The 25,229-nt window shown below is 41.4% G+C and overlaps 1 protein-coding gene across 2 annotated transcripts in view; it reads right to left on the bottom strand.

Moving 5' to 3' along the window:
* Positions 1 to 25,229, bottom strand: part of SLC35A3 (solute carrier family 35 member A3) — a 30,172-nt gene that overhangs the window by 4,747 nt on the left and 196 nt on the right. The window contains exons 1-7 of one of the 2 annotated variants that reach the window (XM_079981956.1): positions 18,532 to 18,947; positions 9,767 to 9,971; positions 8,836 to 8,990; positions 8,612 to 8,734; positions 5,154 to 5,325; positions 2,677 to 2,795; positions 1,620 to 1,753 (exon numbers count right to left, since the gene is read on the bottom strand). In XM_079981956.1, the coding sequence (XP_079838082.1) occupies positions 1,620 to 1,753; positions 2,677 to 2,795; positions 5,154 to 5,325; positions 8,612 to 8,734; positions 8,836 to 8,990; positions 9,767 to 9,971; positions 18,532 to 18,564 (941 nt within the window). In that variant the 5' untranslated portion in view covers positions 18,565 to 18,947. Of the gene's footprint in view, positions 1 to 1,619; positions 1,754 to 2,676; positions 2,796 to 5,153; positions 5,326 to 8,611; positions 8,735 to 8,835; positions 8,991 to 9,766; positions 9,972 to 18,531; positions 18,948 to 25,229 lie in introns of those variants that run through there. The other variant, XM_079981957.1, reaches the window with a different exon arrangement.

Here is a 25,229-nt window from a genome sequence, read left to right as displayed (position 1 = left end):
CCGAACGCCTTGGAACTCGTACGTTTCGGCTCCCGAACAATAAAAAAACGGAAGTGAATGTTCCGGTTTTCGAACGATTTTCGGAAGCCGAACGTCCAGCGTGGCTTCCGCGGCTTCCGATTGGCTGCAGGATACTCCTGCAGCCAATCGGAAGCTGCATCTTGCTTTTCGAACAGTTCTGGGAGTCGAACAGCCTCCCAGAATGTATTTTGTTCGAGAACCAAGGTATGACTGTATTACTTGAATATTATACCAGTGAAAATTAGTAGCAAACCAAAGCTGGCTCAGCTAGATGTTTTGCACTCTGGCATACTGAATTTGATCATTTTCCTTGTCTGAGTTAATGTTTGAGCTATTAATAATGGGCTTCTGGTTGAACTGTAACTTTAGTTCTTGTAGATAGCACCTCACATTTAAACACTAAACAAAATCAAGATCAGCAGATACAGAGGTTTTTTTTTTTTTGAGGGGGGGAAAGGTAGAGCTCTTTTAAATATCTTACAGTTGCTAACCATATGTACTTGTAATCAAGTTCCTCTGTATTCAATGAAACTCACAATGAAGGGGTTTTTTGGGGGGGACACAAATTCATAATATGGTTTTACATAAAGATATGTGCCGCCTTTTTCAAGGAATCACTCTAAAAAATATTTGAGTCTAGATTAATATGGAAGTAGTCTAAAATGCCTTAATTTCATATTTCCTTCCCTAAACAGTAAAACACTGTGACCATTACTCTTTGCATATGTTGATCTTAGCGGAAACGAAAAGTAGTATGTTTGGCTCAGAATAAACCCACTGAAATAAAGGGCCAAATTAAAAAATATTTCAGTTGCATGGTTAACAGCCATGCTTGGAGATTTTCTTTTTTCAAAAAAATAAATTAATAATAAACTGGGGGAGCAATTTTTATTGGAATCGCAACATGGAGGGAAATGAGTTGCGACATTTGCAGGAGCAGGGGGTTCATCATGTTGCTGGGGAGAGAAGGGTTATATCTCCTCTCCCTGAAGGCTGTGGTCATGATAGGACTCACATCCCCAGCAATTCAGTCTTAAATTTTAAAAAATGTGCATCACCAGGCTACACAAGAACTGCACAGTTTATGTCTAGCTTAACGCTAAGAACCGTGTAGTCAGTTTAATGAAGCAGTGGCGTAGCGTGGGGGGTGCAGGGGGGGCCGGCCGCACCGGGCGCAACATCTGGGGGTTAGGGTTAGGGATAGGGTTAGGGGGCGCAAATCCAGGGTTAGGGGGCGCAAATTACTTGCCTTGCCCCGGGTGCTGACAACCCACGCTACGCCACTGTAATGAAGTAAATCAGTGCAATTCAGGCATAAAAACTGAGTCGGTCAAAAAAGAAGCATGTGAAAAGGTCCTGAAATAGTTACATAATGTGCATTTAATAACCTTTGATAGACTCCGACTAGAATCTATATTTTGTATAGAATCTATATAGAATCTGTATTTTGTAGCATGACAATCACTATTCTCCATGATAAAGTACAAAGGCTGCATCCTATTGCAATGTATTTAGAGTGCATACTAACTTAAGCAGTTAAATTTACTTAAAATCAGTTGAGACACAAATTTCAAGTTATTTATATAACGTACTCTTACCTTGTAGGGACAAAATCTTGCAGCCAGAAGTATGAGATTAATGTTGACAGTATAATAGACAAGGATGTTGCAAATCCTTTTAAAATGTTGTCTGCATATTTTATAACAGCAGCTATAACAAGGCCTCCAAGTGCCTGACAAAACATTGAAAAGTAAGTTGTCATCATATTTGAAAACTTCTAAGGAGAGGCCTTCCTTACTATGCAAAGAAAATGGAAGACTGTCTTTTCAAAGACGGCACCTCCCTTATGGCTTCTGTAAGTATTGCATTAAATAGGTATTTGTAACACTAACATGTAGGGCAGGGGTCAGCAAACTTTTTTAGTTGGGGGCCAGTCCACTGTCCCTCAGACCTTGTGGGGGCCGGACTATATTTTGGGGGAGAAGGACGAATTCCTATGCTCCACAAATAACCCAGAGATGCATTTTAAATAAAAGCACACATTCTGCTCATGTAAAAACACCAGGCAGGCTCCACAAATAACCCAGAGATGCATTTTAAATTAAATGACACATTCTACTCTTGTAAAAACACACTGATCCCCAGACTGTCTGCAGGCCGAATTTAGAAGGCGATTGGGCCGCATCCGGCGCCCGGGCTTTAGTTTGCCTACCCATGAGTAGGGTGAGGAAGTGCAAAATTATATCACATTAATAATAGGGCTGTCAACTGACTGAAGAGAACTTAGCTGATTAATTGGGGTTTTGTCAATTAAATCTGACTATGAATAATCTGAAGTAAAAAATGAAACTATTATAAGATGACACCTGCACTGTCTTAGAAGAGACATTATGCTTTGTGTTAGAAGTTTGATTTGGTGGTGGAATTTGCCATCATATGTATATTTCAATTTAGGAAAAACAATGTCTGATTAATGGGGGGGGGGGGGCTTTTTAATAAGTCAAAGTATTTTAAACTAGTAATTGAACTGAATAAAGATAACTGACCCTCCTCAATAAGAAGCAGCGGTACTTATCCCAGAAAACTGACATGTTTATCCTGCGAGAGAATATGTTCTGCTGGTTTTTGAGTAAAATGTAACTCTGGATGCATTACCTGCAGAACGACGACTATCCAGGTGAGCTGGTTGTAACCTTGAAAAAATCCATTCTTCGATACAAGTTCCCCATCATAAATGTACACGCCCATCAAGCCAAATATGCTGCCAAAAAATCCTAAAAAAGACGAGACAGATTTTTTAAAGCACAGTGAAATGAACGGCAAAAATAAAAGAAGAAACTCTCTTAATTCACCTGCATGTAGAAACGCAGGTTGGTCCCCTCCTGCATCAATTAATGTGCTCCATGTGGGGAATCCTGAATCATGTCCTGGTGCTTGCAACTAGAATAAAGCTCTGTCTGTTTACTGGCAGGTGCTGGTCATAGGTAAAAAGTAAACTGGCTGCCTCTCCTGTTCAAGGCCTTTGTTATGATTTTTTTATCTTTTTATCCTTAGCCACCAGACCAGAGTGGGAACTCTCTCGCCCAGGTCCACCAACCAAGCGTCACCCTATTGATTGCCCATGACTGGGCAGTTTGAGCTTTAGACTTGGTGGGCTGTTCTGCCCTGCAATGTGGCTGGCCATGGAATTTATGCCAGCTGGCCGCTGGAACATGACTGCTCGCCACCCTGGGCATGGTGTTCAGCCTGTGACGGTTGAAACTGGCACCCACCTGGAGCAGGATATTATGATATTTAAAGCCCTAAACGACATGCTCACAGCATATCTGTCAAAAGGAATGTCTTTCCCCTTAGATTTGAAAATGTATTTATTAAAGCAAGCTTTTAATTTGTGAGTCTGTCACTTTTAAGAGTTTCCCCTTTTAAAAAGGCTATTTTGATCTGAAGTTACGAGTTCTTCATTTTGAGCCTACGTTTTTGCATTTTTATTAGCTGCAAACTATTTTATCGATCATTGCTTTTCTATTTTCTTCATTGTTTTATATACACGAAGGAGCGTCTTCACCCCCATCATTCTGCCCAAACACTGAGATCCAGCGCTGAGGGCCTTCTAGCAGTTCCCTCACTGCAAGAAGCGAAGTTACAGGGAACCAGGCAGAGGGCCTTCTTGGTAGTGGCGCCCGCCCTGTGGAACACCCTCCCATCAGATGTCAAAGAGATAAACAACTATCTGACGTTTAGAAGACATCTGTAGGCAGCCCTGTTTAGGAAAGTTTTTAATGACTGGTGTTTCAATGTATTTTTAATCTTTGTTGGAAGCTGCCCAGAGTGGCTGGGGAAACCCAGCGAGATGGGCGGGATATTATTATTATTATTATTATTATTATTATTATTATTATTAGCTGCTTTGGGAGCAATTTGTTACAGGAAAGTGGTGTGCCAATTGTTGCTTGTGAAGAAGGCTGGCGTATACAGTTTAAAATAAATAAACAGAATAAAAATCTGGGCCTCCCCACTTTTTAAGATATGCTTTAAAATTCTCTGTGCATGGGCTCCAGAATGCCCGGGATGCTCGCGTGGGGACAGTTCCAAGAATTTCAATATATATGCATTTTTCTGTGTCTGCTGAACCCTTGGAACCAAACCCCCTTGTAAGATGCAATCATACTGTAAATGCATTTCTATTTTCCTGTGCTTTTATAAAAATTGCAGTTACATTTTACTGTTATAGTTATTTTACTGTGTAACCAATACTGGATTTTTCAATGCTGCCTTGAGTGCATTTAGGAGAAAGGCAATTAGCAAAGTTAATAAGGATGGATTCAACTGCTAACATGAGGTCTCATAGCACAATTGTACAGTCAATTCAGATCTAACCTATGAACTGCAGAGGAGCTTTTCTACAGGTTCATAATATATCTCTACAAATATACATGCAATCATATTTTTAAAATGGCAGTCCATAATCCTGTAATCAGTTGTTGAGAAATGATATGTTTTGTTTTAAACAAAAGGAATTCATGCGTGTTTTTATTACACAATTCTATTACAGACATGGGGGGAGGGATTTAAGTATTCATCAAGAAAATGTTTGCAGGATACATGATATTCCCAGTTTATTTTCAAAATAAAGGCATAGTATAAATAACTGCCACATTAGGATTATGCAGTAAATTGGAAACATGCAGTCAAATTTAATCTAGTTCTAGTACAATACATGAGCCAGGATCCAAAGTCTTATCTTAGGTTTGCCCGTGAACTTGCGACACTTCAGACGGAGTGTTTGACTTTTTAATCTTTAAACAGACGACCCTCGTGGAAAATGACAAAGCATTAAAAAATCCCCTAAAAGAGAATTTTAGTTGCACTGTGGTTTGGATCTCAGCCACTGTATTTAGCACCCATTAGATGATATCAAATCAAACAAAACAAGCTGACTCAGACGTTAAATGAACAACAATTGTATTCTGAACAGGATGCAGCATTTAGAGTTCCTGTTAGCAAAGTTAATGGCAAATTTGGCATATGCTTCTGTAACAATTTAATTACACAAAAGCATGTTGAGGTACTCTGATTAGATTCTGCTGGAAATCTGAATCTCCGTTCTGTCTTTTTCTCGAGACAAGACTCACCCAGCTGAATGTTCCTGATCCATACTGACTGTTTTGTTTCTTTCAAGATTTTCTCAAAATACACTCCAGCAAATCCGCTTGAAAAGCAGGCTATAAGTACTGCCATCAGGCCCACAAACTGTGATCCTGCTGAGAGTTCTTTAGTGGCTGCTTCTTGTGAATCTGATGGCCACTAAAGGAAACAAGCAAAATAAAACATGTATATTAAAATCGTACAGCAAGTTGCCAAATATAATTTAACATAGCGCAGAAGTTTGTGCTTTGTTCTTGCTGACAGGAAACGAAAAGAGGCAATGAAATACCAGAAACATTTCTCATCCAGCTCTTGTTTAGTCCTTATTCACATCTTTATACCCATAAGCAGCTATTGATGGCATTCCAAGTTTGCAGTGAATCAAACTGTACTGACAATAGAATTGGGCTTTTAATAATTCCCTTTAAAAGTTGCATGCCTAGGCGTAAAGGTATAGGGACCCCTGACCATTAGGTCGAGTCATGACCGACTCTGGGGTTGCGGCGCTCATCTCGCTTTATTGGCCGAGGGAGCCGGTGTACAACTTCCGGGTCATGTGGCCAGCATGATTAAGCCACTTCTGGAGAACCAGAGCAGCGCCCAGAAACGCCGTTTGCCTTCCTGCCAGAGTGGTACCTATTTATCTACTTGCACTTTGACGTGCTTTCGAACTGCTAGGTTGGCAGGAGCAGGGACCAAACAACAGAAGCTCACCCTATTGCGGGGATTCGAACCGCCAACCTTCTGATCGGCAAGTCCTAGGCTCTGTGGTTTAACCCACAGCACCACCCGCGTTCCACGCCTAGGCATAGTCCTTCACATTTAGAAAATATAAATATTTCCGCCCAAATTAATGCCCACCATTTTGTTTGGGCAACTTTTAGGTTTGTGGCTCTAAACATATTCAGGCTGCCCTGATGTTTATGCAGAAGCCAGTCCCACGTATCTCAATGAGACAAACTCTCATATAAGTTTGCATGTGCTGGTAGTTCAAGGTTGCAACCCTGTGGACACTTAATTGTGACTTCCGAGAAAACATGCTTTGGACTGGGCTGCACATTTGCAAGGTTAAGCATGTTTACCTGAGACTAAGCCTTACTGAATACAGAGAGCCATGTTTCCAAACAAACACAAACAGAATTGTGCTGTAATGCATGCTAATAAAAACATCTAGTTCTTAACCCAGTCTTCTGAAGCATTTTGGGGTTTCTCAGGTTTACTATTTTATTAAATGCTGTTTTTGTGTTATCTAACCAGGCAGAGGGCCTTCTCAGTAGTGGCGCCCTCCCTGTGGAATGCCCTCCCTTCAGATGTCAAGGAGATAAAAAAACTACACAAATTTTAGAAGATATCTGAAGCCAGTCCTGTATTGGGATGTTTTTAATGTTTGATGTTTTACTATGTTTTATATATGCGGTAAGCCGCCCAGAGTTGCTGAGGAACCCCAGCCGGATGTGCAGGGAATAATACTACTACTCATACTACTACTACTAATAATAATAATAAATAAAACAACTAATCCAGCAAGTCCTTCAACAGATGTTGAACACTGGGAGCACTGAATTCTATGTTTTGTAAGTGGTGCCCCTAAAGAGCTAGGTACATTTACTGGTGACATGGCCTATATCTCGGGATCATATCCCAGAACAGCATGCATAAATTGAACATGTGAAATATGTTTAGGACAGTATTTATTCTGCTACTTCCTTCCAAAATAACAAGATTATTAAACAGTGCCCAAAAGAGTTGTGAACATTTGGCTCATGTTGCTCTGCAGCATCACCATCTGCTTATCAATGTTCAATTAATCAGGAGTTCAGTGCACCCTGAAGGTATATTTGATGAATGAATCACAAGCAGAGATCCAGGGAGGGATGTTTATTGACAAAAGAACTGATTGCAGTTGTGTTCTATTTCTTTATTCCTCTTTTGCCATTTAATATCCAATTATGGGGGGCACGGGTGGCGCTGTGGGTTAAACCCCAGAGCCTAGGACTTGCCGATCAGAAGGTTGGCGGTTCGAATCCTGTGACGGGGTGAGCTCCCGTTGCTCGGTCCCAGCTCCTGCCAACCTAGCAGTTCGAAAGCACGTCAAAGTGCAAGTAGATAAATAGGTACTGCTCCAGCGGGAAGGTAAACGGCGTTTCCGTGCACTGCTCTGGTTCGCCAGAAGCGGCTTAGTCCTGCTGGCCACATGACCCGGAAGCTGTACGCTGGCTCCCTCGGCCAATAAAGCGAGATGAGTGCCGCAACCCCAGAGTCGGTCACGACTGGACCTAATGGTCAGGGGTCCCTTTACCTTTACTATCCAATTATGGATTTTTGACACGAACACAGAGAAAAGAGTTTGCCCAACTTCATTGCAACCAAGTTCAAACACATGAAATGGATCCTGAGGTTTTGTTGCACCTATTGATCTGCTTCACACAACATGCCAAGCCAAACGTTGGCTTAGGAAGACTGTGCAAATGTGCATGATCCCGGAAAGAAACACCATTATTAGTGGGGCTCAGTCCGTAGGCAACATGTCAAAACTATCCTTCATGTGTTCTTTTACAACAGTTTTTATCAGCAGAATAGAGAACACACAATATATCTTATTATGAGACTCCTTCCTGGCCAATCTTAAAACACCCTTCTGAACATGTTCCTAGAAGGTACCAATACATTTATTACCAAGCAAGTGCCCAAATATTTAAATGTTTTAAAGTCTCTTGGATCTTCTTTGATATTTTACTGGGGCTATGATTTTGTGTCTTGTACAGTGGTACCTCGGGTTACAGACGCTTCAGGTTACAGACTCCACTAACCCAGAAATAGTACCTGAAGCAAAGAAAAAGAACTTTGCCTCAGGATGAGGACAGAAATCGCGTGGTGGCAGCGCTGTAGCAGCGGGAGGCCCCATTAGCTAAAGTAGTGCTTCAGGTTAAGAACAGTTTCAGGTTAAGAACAGACCTCCAGAATGAATTAAGTTCTTAACCCAAGGTACCACTGTACTCTGTATTGTCTCATTTCTCAGCTGACAGCATCTGAAGTCAATGGATAAACTGATCTGGGAATCAACATTTAATACGGATTCCACCCCTATTCTCTCATTTATACATATCAATAAAAAAACAATCCTCCCAGAACAGATTTAGGGGGCACAGAGGGAGAGAAGGAAGGGATGTTCCACTGTGCAGTCAAAAGTCCTTCATTGGATACTACCAGTGCTTTTTTTCTGGGGAGATGCAGGGGTATGCATACCCCTAAACATTTTGTGAATCTAAGTTTGGCCTCATTGAGGAGCAGTATTTTAATATGAGTAGGATAATGAGAGTACCCCTAAACATTTTTTTTTTGGGGGGGGGGAAATCATCACTGGATACTACCCCAGGTATTAAGTAGTAAAGCAAATAAGATCTACACTTTTAATATTCAGGAGTATGTTTATGTTAATATTTACCTGTACAAATGCAACTCCAGCCATCAAAATCACTAATGAAAGCCATTGATACACACCTAATTTCTTACTGAGCATGGACACAGAAAATAACGCAGTGGTAAGAATTTTCAGCTGATACGTGACCTGAAAAGACCAAATCAAGATGACTCTTGATTAATGACTCATTATTTGTGTGCACAATTTTAAAAACAAGCAACAGCAAACTCCTCAAAAGCATACCATACCTGGTAAGTGGCTGCATCTAGGTTTGACAAGGCAACATACAGGAGATTATTCTGTAGTGTGTAAATCCCAGAAGGAATAGCCAGTTTAAGTGTCTCCATAGGCTTATTAAGGATTTCATCATGCAACACTCTGTTCAGAGATCGTAAATTGCACTCTATGCAAAAAGAGAGGATAATAAATTCTTTTAAAAACAGATTAGTGTGGCCTATTAATTATAATGAGCTTTTTTGCTAAAAACTTTTAGAGCTTTGTTTTTAAACATGACATTCCTAGCGAAAAAATTGCATAGCTATGTAGTTAATGTCCATTTACAGCAATGGGTTTACTGCGGCGTCTTCATTGCATAACTGTGCAAAGCTGACAATGGTTTGTCCCGATTAAGATATAGCAATATCTAGTTCTTGCTGATGAAGACATCTAACTCATCTCTTCAGCATTAGGAACACTGGCAGCAAAATGAAAAAGTTGTTGCTGTGTCCAAAATACAATTCTGTACATTTCTAATAGTTAATTCAGGTGGTGAGTGGCAACAGAATTGTAGCAAAAACAGGACCACCAAGAAACAAGAAGATTATAATTGTGGATGGGAAAACCTGAGTTTACAAGACGTGGATTTTTTTTATTTTTTTTACACACGCACAAACAAGATTAAGAGGTCAAACTGCTCCCCCCCCCAAAAAAAAACCCAGCCCAATGAGGTTTGAGCATGCTCAGTAGTTGTGGAATACAGTTGGGGGAAACAAAACAGGTAGGTGTGGGATGAAGAGCGGAAGTTTCTTTTTTAGGAAGACGAGTTCCTGCAACACTGAACAGGAGCATTTCATTTAGGAGGGAGGATACAATGCAATTTTTTGCTAAAGGTCCCACCTTGTATTGAAAAAAGTATTAACCGCCTCATAATAAACAAACAAACAAATAGCAGACACCTACTGCTGTCTTTGTAAACCAACAAAATACAGGCTGTGATCTTCAAAAGCTCAGCAATAACCACCGCAGTCGAAGATAGATAACGAGGTCCTTCTTCTTTCAGTGTCCTTGAATACCGCATAGTCAAAACCAAGCTAGTTGTCTGGAAGACCAAAATCCCCAAGGAAAGGTATTTTAAGTTGGTAGACATCGCTTCACTATCGCTTTCCTGGGGAGGGGGGGGGAGAGAACAGAAAACATATATATCAAATGTAAAACAGGGACTACTGAGTAAAATAATATATTGAAGCCTGTTTAGGAATTGCTTTCAATACAAAAAGAAGTCTCTGAAGTCAAGGAATAACGAACCAAGTTTTTTTAAATGAAGCCACTGCATTACAGGTAGAACAAATGGTCTGTAGTGGCAGCGCTGAGCCAATGCAACAGAACAATACCTTGTTTTTGCTTACTTTGGCTGTTGCCACTTGCTTTAAGGACTATTGCTCCGTGGGTTTTTCTTTGAGCCGCCTGTCAATTCCCAATTAAAACTTGAAGCTACTCAAAAGCAGGAAGCATTTTGAAGACAGTTAAGAAAAACAAATGTGGCTTCTTAAACTATATACTCACAAATTAGCAGGTAGTTTAAAAACCACCCCATGTTACATGGGATGTTTATTTTACAAATTAACTAACAGATGGGTGGTTCTTATTTATAACCTGCCCTTCCACTTACTAAAGTAGTATTCAGTGCAGCCAACAACATTCATCATGCAATAAAACAATCAAAGTAGCACAGCAAGGAAGTAACAGAGTCCACTTCAAATGCCAATGCTAATACAAAGCCTGCTGGAACAAAACAGTCTGTGTGGCAGTGAAGAATTCCACTGCTGGTGAAAGCTATGGAAAAGACCAAGCACTGAATGTCAAAGCAGGAATAGGGAACCTAAACTACAGTTCCCATCATCCTTCCCTATGGGGCTGATGTGAGTTGTAGTCCAAGAACATTGGTCTGGCCACAGGTTCCCCATTTGAAAATGGGGCATAGCAAAAGCTGATTAGAAAGTCAGAACTGTGTAAAAAGCAACTCCAACCTACTCTTTTACACACCTTTAGAATTTCATCATGATTTTTCAAGAGCTGGCGGCTATTCTTCTGTATCTGAAGGTTTCAGCGCCTCTCCTTCCCCCACTGGAAGTCACATTTACACACATACCATACCCTCCAACATTTCTCCACTGAAAATACAGATGCCCTATTCCATCATCAGGGACGCGGGTGACGCTGTGGGTTAAACCACAGAGCCTAGGACTTGCCGATCAGAAGGTCAGCGGTTCGAATCTCCATGACGGGGTGAGCTCCTGTTGCTCAGTCCCTGCTCCTGCCAACCTAGCAGTTTGAAAGCACATCAAGTGCAAGTAGATAAATAGGTACCGCTCCGGCGGGAAGGTAAATGGCATTTCCGTGCGCTGCTCTGGTTCACCAGAGGCTGCTGGCCACATGACCCGGAAGCTGTACGCCGGCTCCCTCGGCCAATAAAGCGAGATGAGCGTCGCAACCCCAGAGTCGGCCACGACTGGACCTAATGGTCAGGGGTCCCTTTACCTTTACCTTATTCCATCATCAATCATCAGTAGTAGTACTGTAGTAGTAGTAGTAGTATCATTGAGGCATCTAATCATAGCCTGCATTTTTATTGAGGCTTGATCAGGGCCTGTATTTTAAAATGAGCTTAAAGATTTTCAAATGTTCATGCCAGGCAGAAGACCAGCTGCCTAAGAACCTTGGCAAAATGTTTATTCTCCTGGACAAGGGCCCCCCCTGATTTATAGCAGAAAACAATTCTCAAAGTCAAAGGGAATTACAGGCTGACAGCCAAGGTTACACTGACCCTACATATTACAGAAGATAAAAAAAGAGATAAACATAATTAAGAGTTGATAAATAGTAAAATAAAACCATGTGCCTCCCATTGAACTTGAGCCATATTTTCCTAAGGTTGAAAGGTCAAGAGCAGTGAAAAAGGCAACTGGCTTGGCTGGAGAAGAGAGGTTTTCTTTCTATCTTATTTTGAGGCTGGAAACTGTTCCTTCCTTTTTTACTTTGAAAAGGTTTATTCTTCTAAAAAGCTATCTATGTTATGTATTAAATATATTGGCTTAAATGTAATTATGCAAAGGAATTAGAAGCTAAGAAATGTTAAATCCTTATGCTAGATTCTTATTTCATATAGTTGGAAGAGATCACAGGGGCCATCAGCCACCAGCCCAGCCCCCCCTGCCAAGCAGGAAACATCATTAGAGCACACATATGGTTGTCAGGCCTTTGTTTAAAAGACCTTCAAGAGAAGGAGATCTTTCAATGATGATGTGAACTCAAGATCCTTGACATCTGTTTAAGATAAAAATTTAAGATTAAACCATTTGTTTTGGAGGGCAATAGGGCAAGGTGAGCTGGTAATTAAGGTTCCTTGTTGAGACACATGTAAGATATATTACTACTTATTTGTCATTTATAGATAGAAGAATATATATCTTTTTGTTTCCCATAAAAGGACAAGAGGAAATGGGTGTATCTTTTGTGATTGGTTCTAGCAAACAGCCAATAGGAATTTCAACCAGGCTGATTGGACAGAGGCAGCCACAGGAGGAGCAAGGGGGCTGGATTAAGGAAATATAAGTGCTGGCCAGAATGGCAGGAGGCCAGGCCAGAGCTTGGTAACCATATACCACTGTGCCTCATATTTATTTGTCTGACAAATAAATTATTATTTTAATTTCTCTATTGCTGCGTTGAATATTTCATTCCAGCTAAGCGTTAACCACAAGCAGGGTGCTACATCATCAGACCCCACCCATCTGACTGGGTTGCCCCAGCCACTCTGGGAGGCTTCCAACATATATGAAAACATAATAAAACATTAAACTTTTTTTTTTAAAAAAATCTCTATACAGGGCTACCTTCAGATATCTTCCAAAGGTTGTAAAGTTACTTATCGCTGGGGGGGGGGGCACATAACCATACCCTCCATAAGAATCTCCTAAGGAAAAGTGGGACATTCCAGGATCAAATTAGAAAACTTCTGTAAATCCAGGACTGTCCCTGGAAAATAGGGGCACTTTGAGGGTCTGACATACAACTTTACTAGAGTGCTGTGTGCGCATGAATATTTGGGCCTGACGTTGTCTCATGTAGTTCCATACTAATAGGAGCATACTGTTAATAAAGCAGACTTTGGAGCGTACTCTCCCCCCAAATGTAGACTTTATTAGGGTTGCATTGTGCCCTTAATACACAAGAAAGCTATACAAATTGTCAGAGCCAGGCTGGGGGCCATGGACAGCTATATCCAAATTTAATCTTCTGGAATCAATGAGGGAGAGGAATCCACTCTCAGGCTCGCCAAATAGCCCCCTCAGTCTGCTGAGGTAACTTCTACAGATTACTTGAAAGGTTGTCAAAGGCATCTATACTTTGACAATGACCTTGCTAGCGTCCTGTTGCAGCAGAACAAAATTTAAGTTTCTCTGGGGATCAACGCAGGCCTTTGGAGACATGGTACACAAAGGAATGAAAAGACCTGCGATACTATCCTGGAAGGCCAGAAGCACTAACTTGGTTGCCTTCAGTGCCAATTAGCTGGTTACAACTGCATGATCAGATCATAAAAGGAACCCACTCCCAATTAATTTCAATGGGTCTGATTTGAGTAGAATTTAGTTGGACACAACTCTCTTATCCCTGATTCAGGATACAAACACTTTGACTTTTGAGGGTTACATCTCCATCAGCAACTAGGTTATACTGCACTATTTTGCTTCTCTCTTAACTAGTATATTATTCAAACTTAAGCTCTAATTTCACCAAGATAAAGACGCCCCTGTTTTTCTTTACTTCTGCTTTCTACTTATCTTGGAATCTGATTGTTTTGTTTAAGGTACAGGGCAGATCTGGGTTACATGTCAGGATTTATCATCCCACAATAGAGAGCTATTGCTCTTTGGGGTGTAGCACCTGAGAGAAACTTATTCTGGCTGCCATCTCTATCTCGGAACAGAGCCTACACCTCTGGCCTTATGGCTCTAATATCACAATTTTTTTGTACTTAAAAAACAAAAAAAAAACTTTTCTCATTCCACCCCCCCCATTCATGTTTGATGAAGAGTTGTGCAGAACTCACAAGCTTGCCAAAAGGTTTTAATTATTTTAATTATTTTTCCAAATTATAACAAATCAAACCAAATTACTTAAATTTAATACAATTTCTTAAAATCAGGTTTCCTGCTCCTGTTGCCAACATATGTCCATAATTTCCCCTCCCATACCGCTTCCTTTCTTATTTTGTCTCCAGCTGACATCCTTCACTTGACGTTAAACCAGCTTTTTTCACCTTACAAAGAGCAAGCTTGCCAAAATGTTGTGACATTTTCGTTGGCCCTCATAGAGGTATTTATGTATTTCTTTTTTAAAAAATTGTATACTGCTGTATCATAAATATATATATAACAAAGCAGTTTACAGCAACATAAAGCCATACCATAAAGCCACAGGAAGTTATTATATAACTAATTATATGGTTAACATCGCATGAAGTTAGCCTCCAACATGGGGGCAATCACTCAGCAAATCAGTTTCTCAAATTTATATTTAAAATAACAATTTTGTTTGGCCCTTACAATTCCCCACCCTGACATCTTATCAAACTTTTCTCATTGTTGTTAGCCGCTCTGAGCCCGACTTCGGCTGGGGAGGGCGGGATATAAATAAAATTTTATGAGGATGATGATGATGATGATGATGAAAGTCTTCTGGGCTTGAGAGTGTCTACATACGTCTGAGAAGAAGAGAAAGGCCAGTTTTCAGGATATTGTGGGTGTGTGTGGGTGACAAGCTTTTTGGGAGGCCTGCGGGTGGCGCTGTCGGTTAAACCACAGAGCCTAGGACTTGCCGATCAAAAGGTTGGCGGTTCGAATCCCCGCGACGGGGTGAGCTCCCATTGCTCGGTCCCTGCTCCTGCCAACCTAGCAGTTAGAAAGCACGTCAAAGTGCAAGTAGATAACTAGGTACCGCTCCGGCGGGAAGGTAAACGGCATTTCCATGCGCTGCTCTGGTTCACCAGAAGCGGCTTAGTCATGCTGGCCACATGACCCAGAAGCTGTACACCGGCTCCCTCGGCCAATAAAGCGAGATGAGCGCCGCAACCCCAGAGTCGGTCATGACTGGACCTAATGGTCAGCGGTACCTTTACCTTTTAGCTACTTATTCACCCTCGATAAAACCTTCATGGAAAGAAACTCAGAGCGTGGAAAGAGAAGCTGCCATCTATCTCGGCTTTGCTCGTTCCTCCGTCAGGCCATTTGGCTCTTACCCCATTCCAGCTCTTTACCCCATAACAGAGAGGCTGAAGTTGCTTGCCACCAGGAGAGGTGGGAAACGGGGACTTGCTAACCTTCTCCATTGCACTGGTCCCTCCCAGGCTAGGCGCCATGGTGCTTCCATCTTGCCACGGTTCAGGACTGCCTCTCGTAAGAGGATGAGAGAGGTGCTCAGCAGAGGAGGCTGGTGCCTGCTCTGCCTCTATGAAGGGGATAGCTGGCATGAGCTGCAACGCTGCTTTTGCAATGATGCCAAAGTAAGGAAAAATAAAAGTCAGGAAAGAAGAGCCTCTCTGGGTACAAAGCCTTCAATGCTCTCTAAGGGGCTGGTTACTGCTGGGTGCCATTTTGACAGGGAAGACAGGCCAACCTCCAGCCTTCTCAGCTTCCTCCTTCTCTGCCCCCAAGACAGGAAGGGGAAGAGCATGGATCTCACTGGACTTGTGTACCTCCTCCGCTCTCAAGAGGGCAGCATTCCCTCCAACGTTTCTCCGATGAAAATAGGGACATTATTTTAGAAGACATCTGAAGGCAGCCCTGTTTAGGGAAGCTTTTAATGTTTGATGCATTACTGTATTTTAGTATTTTGTTGGAAGCCGCCCAGAGTGGCTGGGGGGCCCAGCCAGATGGGCGGGGTATATTATTATTATTATTATTATTATTATTATTATTATTATTATATTTATACCCCACCCAATTGACTGGGTTGCCCCAGCCACTGTAGGTGGCTTCCAACAAATATAAAAAACCTAGAAAAAAAAACATTTTTAAACTTCCCTTTACAGAGCTGCTTTTAGATGTCTTCTAGTGACTTATCTCCTTGGCTTGGGTGTGTGGAGGGTCGCATAAATTCACAGCCTCCAACATTTCTCTGATGGAAATAGAGACATCCTAAGGAAAAGCGGAACATTCCAGGATCAAATCAGAAACCTGGATGGCTTCTGTAAATCCAGATCTGTCCCTAGAAAATAAGGACACTTGGAGGGTCTGGGGCTTGCAAAAAATGTTCCTCTGTGCGTTCTCCAATGGCCTCTTATCAGCAGTGGGGTGGGTGTATGGGAATCTATGATAGCCTTAGGAGAAGGCCTGAGACGATTTTGGCTGGTTAACATACGATACCCTTAAATGTGTCATGGGAGTGGGGATTACCAGTTTGTTTTTGCTCTTATTTTTATTATGCATTTTGTTTGTTTGTTTTCCAGTTGTATTTTTATGTTGCAAACTGCACTGTGATCTATGGCTGAAGGGCGGTAAAATAAATAAATAAATAAATAAATAAATAAATAAATAAATAAATGATGTTTGCCCAAGCTGTTCAACCCCTCAACCTGTCCTGTCCACACTGGCTCGGAGGGCAGGAAATTATGAAGACATGAAAAGGTCAGGTGCTAGCTCTTTCTTCAGCAAGCTCCTATTACCTGCTAGCCAGTCAAGGATCCTGAATAGCCTCTTATTTTGGTAACCCAGAGAAGAAATCCCAGATGCGATAAATGCCTCCCACTATTTGTACTTTCCGAAAGAAATTAAAATGCCTTTTTGCTTCAACAAGCTTTCCCAGTTGGCTGAACAGATCTCTGCCAAGGGTGTCTGTTTTGTATTGTTTTTTAAATCCATCTTTTCTTATTTTTTTACACTGTTCTTAATGGTTTTTACTAAGTTTTGTAAATTGATTTGAGATATATATGTGAAACTCAGTATACTACTACTGTGGTACTTTAGGACAAAAAATATGTATGTTATTTTAGGATGGCACCCAATACTTGTGCTTTTTCTAAGCAAATATTAAAATAGTAAAGTTTTTTTTTCAATCTGCTGCCCAGATAACCAGCAACTTTTTGCTTGACCAAAAGGTTTTTTTTAACTGATTAATATGTCGATCAACTGAATACTGCAATCTTAGTCAAATGTGAACTTAACATCCCACAATGCTTATTTCCCAATGATATTTCAGAGAAAAATATCTGATGGGTTCTTGCCTTGAGTTTTCCAGAGCAATGTGGATTTAGAGCTGAAAACCAAAGTTTGGGATAGGGGATTATACCACAAAGTGGTAGTAGCTGTCACTAAGACTAGAAGGAAGGAAGGGAGTTTACAGCTAGGTGACTTTCCATTGCGTCTGTGACCAATTTCACCTTTTCTTTACACCTTTTCTATTTTAGATGATGCCACATTTAGGAACCTAATGGAAGAGGGTGATTTGGGAACAGACCCAGCCTTGATTTCAGTGTCAAATGAAAGCGGGAGAGCTCAGAAAGCATTATTTCATGAAACTGTATGAGTTGCTTATAGAAACTTAGGTGAAGAAATGCTAATCTGACTAGGACAAAAGGGAATGAGAACGATTATCTGTGGCTTTTTTAAAAAACGGTTCAAGGATTAGAAGAAATAGCTGTAAGGGAATAAGATAGGAATAAGCCCACAGGAAGGAGTTACAATATCGTAAGGCATCCTGACACTCTGGGATGGGGCAAGGCATAAATGAACTTGTACATTTGTAACATTTCAATTCAAAGACAGATGTATTTCACATTGACCAGCATTTTGAGTTTTGCACAAATGTCTTGGACGTGAAAAGAACACGTCTAACTGTTCTTAGAATTCTCCTGCACGCATTTTATATTTGTATAACATCTGAACAACTAAACGAAATACAAGCCAGAAAGAAATAGCGATTTAAATTTTCATGAACTACCTTAACATACGAGCTGCCAACTATGGCCTAATAAACAAGTCCAACAGAAGACAGATGGCTGTTTCTCCTGAATGACAAGTTTCTCAACTTTTATGTCAAACCAGCTTCGGCTGGTGGCCCAGCTACACCCTTATCTGTACAGGGATAGGCCAACTACTGTTGTCTACGCTCTGATAACCTCAAGGTTAGATTACTGCAATGCGTTATGCGTAGAGATGCCTCTGAAGATGGTTCGGAAACTTCAGCTGGTGCAGAATTCAGCAGCCAGGTTGCTCATCAGAGCAAGACGGATTGAGCGTATTACACTGATTCTGGTTCGACTGCACTGGCTACCAATTAGTTTCTGGGCCCAATTCAAAGTGCTGGCTCAGGACTAATTCTGATTGTTCAAGTAGATTTTGGGCTTATGACAATCAAAGAGAAAAACAACTATGCCACATACAAACCACTTTTGAAACTAAGGGGATTTCCAAAAGTGGTTTGCAATATAGCATACACATCTATTATTTGAAGGGGGGGGGGGGCAAAGATTTCTTTGTCATACCTAATTCCTTTGGCATACCAGAAGTCGCTCTTTGGATCCTCACCCCCATTAAGAGTTCAGCCAACAAGAAAACCCCCAACATATTCAGCACTGTTATGTATTTTCTTAAGAGCATTCTTAATAAAAACATATACGGTAGAAAATGGTTTAAAAAACAAAAAAACCATAGAGATATACTAACTTCAATTATAATCTTCTCTCCGTTATCTGCCATTTCAAAAACTGAAATGTTAGGCACATAGAATTATTCAGTCAACCTTGGTGGAGAAGAACGACCCATCAGGTATCAGTTGGTAAGTTCCATGCCACATTTTCTTCCAAAGCAGTCTTAGAAGAAAGCACTAGATTTCCAAGTTTTGTGTAGCATCAGCTTGCTATATGCCAATTTTGCTTGCTGTCGTTCTTCTTCAGCAAACACCAACCTTCGTAGCATATGCAAAATGGTTTCATTTTCTTGTAGGGAAAACGTTTTTCTAAGTCAAGAGGTGACTCCAAAAGACCGATTCCTCATGTGGACACTTAAGTACCTTGCACACAGAAAAGCACTTTTGATGCTATGCTGTACCTAACACCGCCTTTAAGACAAGTGACGTGTCAGAAATTGTGTAACTAGCAATATGCTACGCGTTCCACTGAAACAATAAACCACTCACTGTTAAGCACGCTGCAAAGCACAGCCTGTTTAGAGATATTTATTTAAATATCTTGTTTCCTCTAGATAAGAAATCTCAGACTAAAGATCTTCAAAACAGAGACTGAATTCCACAAAGCACTTTATATACGCTAAATATTTACGAACATAGAAACTTTCAACATAAGGTTTAACCCTGCTATGTGTCTGTGGAAATGGACAACTACAAAATGTTTCTAAGACGCAGGTTGATAACCTTATTTGCTCCTTTAAAACAGTGCATGGTACATGAAAGACCAAAATGAATGGAGTTTTGCTGAGCAGCAGAGAATGTGGTGCATTTTTATTATATTCAGCAGTATAATTTTGGAGGTAAATATTAAATATCTATAACCTTGTCAAAAACAATGTAAGAAATACTTTACCAATGGTTTTTTGAAGGGGCGGATATGATGGCAAAAAGCAATGGGCTCAGGTTTTAACACAGGGGTTTTACGCTGGAAATCTTCCTATTTGTAGAAACTACTGGGCAACAGAACAAATTAGCCAAGGGAGACTTTTAGAAAACTAAGGCTGAAAGCCTGCAGCCTTGAACACACTTATGGCTAGTCCTACTGAACTCAACAGAACCTATTCCTGAGCAGACATGCATAGGATTGCACTATGAACATTTAAGCCTTATGGAATAGAGGCATTAGGAATTAAAATAGGAACTGCGATTATTCAGGTACTCAATTGATTTTAGAATGCTGTATTGTTTTACTGTTATTAGCCACTCTGAGCCCCGCTTTGGCTGGGGAGGGTGGGATATAAATAAAAATATTTTTTATATATTATTATTATTATTATTATTATTATTATTATTACTGTGAGTGTGCTGCATGTGTTTGCCCACCTTACAATAATAGGCTAAATCTGGGCTGGCTGCAGCATTGACTGGGTCTTTGGCATAGTTTCAGCCCCTGGGCCCCTCCTACATCAGTTGAACACTCACCAATCCCCAATGGAGTTACCTAGTGGTGAGCTGTATCATCAGTGTTCCCCTAACCCAGTGGTTTTCAACCAGGGTGCTGTGGCACCCTGGGGTGCCTTGAATGATGGTCGGGGTGCTGCAGGCAACCCTGGCCTCTGTCCCTTTTTCCTTCCCTCTATCCTCTGATTCTCTCTCGCGTCTCTGCCTCCCAAAAGTTTGTTGCTGCAGCCCTGGTTACAAGCTCCCCAGATGAATGGTGCCTCTGGGGCTGGCCAGGGGGTGCTTTCCAGGCCCTTGTGGGGCAATGTGAGGAGGCGTCTCTCTTTGGGGCGGGGGGGGGGGCAGCTCAGAGACCAGGGGAAGCAGCAGTGGCTGCCCAGAGAACTCCCAAGGAGAGGAGGCTGGGGGAACACTCCACAAGGGAGGGTATTTGAAAAGGGATGAGGGGGCTTCTGGCTCTGCAGGCAAGGGGTGACGTAACTGAGCTCCTGAGCCCCACAGGGGTGTTGCAGAAGGAATGTAGTTGGTCAAGGTAGCTGTGGACCCAACCTTGGGGCAGCTTGGAGCCACCATTTAAATTCCTCACAATGCTTCAGGGTATGAATAAAGGCGAGGGAGAAAGTTGTTGTTGCTGAACCTAAAGTAATACAAGTGGAGAGGGAGAGAGCCCCAGTTTTACAGAGGCAATTTGATGATTATAAGTTGTTGCCTTCTATGAGTGAATTCAGAGAAAGTCAGATTTTGAGGATTGGAGCCCTGCTTGGACTGGAGAAGGAAAGTTGGATAGATCCCCTCATGCAGGGATTTACTGACCTTTGGGACCTGGACCTGGGTCAGGAGGAGATTGGAGTTGTGGGGACCTTCAGATTTGGAGGAATTTTGAAACACGTCCTGAAATATCTTTTGGATTTTAGTTTTAACTACGGAGATTTGGCTGACCTGTCGAGAAGGAATAAAAACATTGCTAGGTCGGAGCTTCCCCGAGATCTACTCTTCAGCATCAAAGGAAGGAAATTAAGAACAAGATCAGCAGAAGACAAAGTAAAGTGCATGTATAAATACTGTATGAAGAAGACATGCAGAAGGGACTTGGAAAAGAGTTAAGAGCCTCAGACAGAAGATCACCAGGTTGATGGACTATATGGAATTGACGGAAATGACTGGCAGAATCCAAGACCAGGGAGAAGAGACTGTGGAAGAAGATTGGAAAAAGTTTAAAGTTTATTTATAGAAATATTGTAAAATTAATGAGTGTTAGAAAAATGTTGGAATGAAATTATATGGTTTTAGTAGAAATGTTATAAGGAGTTAAGCATAAATAAGTATTATAGTATTAATGGAAAATAAGGTTAAAATAAGTCAAGATAATTATAAGACAGAAAATAGAGAAAGATGGAAAGGAATTGCTGAAACAATTAATAGAATTGGAATACAAAAAGGGAGGTGAGAGGAGGTCGAGGAAACAAGGGAATGAAGGATAAGACATTGAAATGGTATGATGTATGTTTTTAAACTGTTTTTGTTCTGTTTTGTTTAGTTTAATGTGTTAATGTTGCATTGTGTATATTGTAATGTCTTGTTTTTTCTTTTTCTTTTTTCTTCTTCTTTCTTTTGTAAGGTTTAAAAGTAATAAATATTATTTTTTTTTAAAAAAGAATAAAGGCTAGTCAGACATGCACCAACTACATTGGCCTACACCAGGGGTCAGCAAACTTTTTCAGCAGGGGTCCGGTCCACTGTCCCTCAGACCTTGTGGGGGGCTGGATTATATATTGAAAAAAAATATGAACGAATTCCTTAGCCCCACAAATAGCCCAAAGATGCATTTTAAATAGAAGCACATTTTCTACTCATGTAAAAACACCAGGCAGGCCCTACAAAAAACCCAGAGATGCGTTATAAATAAAAGGGCACAATCTACTCATGTAAAAACACACTGATTCCCAGACCGTCTGCGGGCCGGATTTAGAAGGCGTTTGGGCCGGATCTGGCCCCTGGTCTACACCCATCAATGTAAACATAGTTCTGTTTGTTCAAACCTCTCTCTAGTTCAGTATTTCCAATGTCAGACCTCACTCGCAAGTACCGGTACTTTGCAGAGAATTACAACTTTCCCCTTCACATTGTCAAAAGTTGTTGAAGCAGGCCATAAAAGAAAATCGGGAGGGGGGGGCAGGGGCAGGGTATCCATTTCTTTGAGAACAGAACCCTTCACTTATTTAAGTATTTCAAAAGCTTCTCCTAAACCAGACTGCATTTTTTTTAAAATTAAGACTGATGTTCCAGTCTCATAGTGTGAAGGTAGTAGAAATCTAGTCAAGTTTATTATTCTGTCATGTTTGGCTTGTTTATCTGCCCCGCTGCTTGTCTGTTTCGATTGTGTATTTTTTAAAAAAAGTTGTATAATCACTTAAAAACACGCAAACACAATTGTTAAGTGCCTTGAGCAATTTTTCAAGCAGAAAAGCAGGATTCGTGAAGGAATAAATACCCCCAGTTTTCCTGTTCTACTTGCTATCGCCTAACCTCACCCATCTTTGTTCCATACTACCTAACCTAAATTGCAAGAGGATGGAAGTTGTGGTCCAAAACATCACATCAATGCACGCTTCCAGCAGTAGTAATACTCACGACGACTATCTAAAAAGCACCTCACCAGCCATGAAAATAAAGATTTATTCACTGCTCAAAGCAGAAAAGGGTATCCCACCCATTTCAAGGTGTGACGCAAATCTCACACAGCTTAAGCTGTGATGCAACCTCATCCATAGTTATTTTAACAAAGCACTTGGCAAAGGTAGATGTGTTTTTCAAAGACTGATGACAGTAGCAGTGGTACTAACATTTGTAGGCAATTATTAGCTTGACTTTCAACTCAGGGGTGGGCAGAGTTCAGGCTTGCGAATCTATTTTGTCTCTTCCTAGAATCAAAAGATTACCAACCAGAGTCAGGTGCAAGAGACATAAAATGAGCTTACTTTCTTTTGCACCAGAGTCCACTCCTAGTTACTTCAACTTTTCTTCATTTCAGCAGTCTAATTGAGCTGTAAAAGTCATTTTGCTGTTGCTATTGTTAAACAATCAGAGTTGGAAACCCACGCAGATCTACTGCAACTTACACAGATTTGCCAGTAGATCCCAATATGCTCTCTGTCTACCTCACCCCTTCTTTAACAGTACAGTGGTACCTCGGGTTAAGAACTTAATTTGTTCCGAAGGTCTGTTCTTAACCTGAAACTGTTCTTAACCTGAAGCACCACTTTAGCTAATGGGGCCTCCCGCTGCCACCACGCCGCCAGAGCACGATTTCTGTTCTCATCCTGAAGGGAAGTTCTTAACCCAAGGTACTATTTCTGGGTTAGCGGAGTCTGTAACCTGAAGCGTATGTAACCTGAGGTACCACTGTACCACTGCCTTCCTTTTGTAAGCCACTGAGTCATTTCTTATCATCCTCTTTCACCCTCCTGTTATTTTTTCTAGTTCTTGGTCAACAATCAAAAATCAAATTCTACTTCTTAAGCCTTCAGTTTCCCTTCAATAGTAATTCTACAAAGACACAGATATTTTAGGATACTTTCCAAGATCACTGTCTCCCCCCGCCACCAAATTTCAATTACCAGGGAGGATATGAGAAACCTGTTTCACTATGCTTTTAATACTTCTGGAAGTTGTACAACCCAATTGTGTGGGAAAACCTTTCAAAGAGGCAATGTAGAGAGTCAGGCTGTAACCTGTAAAACATGTGATACATCTTCAGCCTCCTCTATTCCTCCCTGCCAAATAGAAATTCCCTGACAGAATACACAAAGGTGTGATTAGATGGCTGCTATTCAGATATCAAATAAGGAAGAGCGCAAAACCAGAATCCTGATACACAGGAAATTCTGGGCCTCATAGGTTTACATTACTCCACAGATTAACTGTTACTGTGCACGCACAGTACATACAAAGGTTTTCATTGTGTAAATGTTACTCCGTGTTTTCTCGTTCTATAATATAGTGATAGGTGCCAGCTGGTAAAGTACACATAGTAACTTTAGGCTGCAATCCTATACACCTATATGTATTTTCTTGAGAGTAAAGCTCAGTGAAACCACACTGCACTTCTCCTAAGATTTGGACAAATGTGCCATTAATCCTTAGGTACAGTATAAACTGAATTAATACAAGTGTCGTAATTCTGGGAGTTTTGGCTATTTGTGTCTTTTTCATATGCAAGGAATGGCATTGTATCTTTCCCAGTGTTAAGATTCAAATCTTCCCTCAAAATTCAGTTCCTTATCTACCTACACCCCTGAGCTACATGCTCCTGGCTTGCAACAAACTAGCATAAATTTGTTAAATAAAACAATAGAGGAGTTGCTGTTGTTTCTAATTAACTGCCATGTCTCCTGTGTTCCTCGCTTGCCAAAGTACAAGTTACTAGAATCCAGGCCATCTGAGTGTCCAAAGAACTCGATGCACAATAGTAATAAATTTGTTTCTCAACAGTCCTTCAAGTTGAGCCCACCAACAAGCAGGCAACCTATTTGCCAGGAGTGGCATAAGGCACAAAGGAATGGCAAGATGTTTCTTCACTTCATGCATCCCTGAGCCAAATGTCTCCTTAAATTTTTGTAACCCTCAAGCTTAACTAGCCAATTCTAAGCTCAGTGGTCGCTTTCCTTGGCGCCAGACATTTCTAAAACAAGAATCACAGAGCTGCAGAGTGGGAGGGGGTCTCGGGGGTCATCTAGTCCAACCCCCTTGCAAGTCAGGAATGCAGCCCACAGCGGTCCCTGGGTAGCCTCAAACCCCCAACAGCCAGACACGTTGACCCACTGCACCAATCACAGAACTGCAGAGTTGGAAGGGACCTCGGGGGTCATCTAGTCCAACCCCCCTGCGGCGCGGAATTCTTTGACTTGAACCCTTCACCCTGAGATCAAGGGCCTCATGCATCACCGACTGAGAGCTGCCTCCCAGCTAAAAAGCCCATCTTTTATCCTGGAACAAAAAAATCAAAGCTCCTCGAGGGACTCCTGAGGGCAATGCGCAAGGCGAAGGAGAGAACACGAAACTTTCCTTTCCTCGCCGCGATCCCAAAGCGTCAGGCACGGCCGAGAACGGGCTGGCTGCTTCTGGCTGCGGTTGGGCGGGGCGGCACTCTGCACATGCTCGGAGGGACCACCGGCGTTCGGTGGGGGAGCCCAATCCCTCGGGGATGGGGTGGGGGGTGCTTGAAAGCCAAGCCGCCCCCACCCCGAAGAGCCCCGCCTCCTCCAGCTTCGCATCC

This window comes from Podarcis cretensis (assembly GCF_951804945.1).
Source record: "Podarcis cretensis genome assembly, chromosome: 6".
NCBI lineage: Eukaryota > Metazoa > Chordata > Lepidosauria > Squamata > Lacertidae > Podarcis > Podarcis cretensis.
The sequence above is the reverse complement of the archived record's forward strand: the minus strand, read 5'-3'. Positions and strand labels throughout refer to the sequence as shown.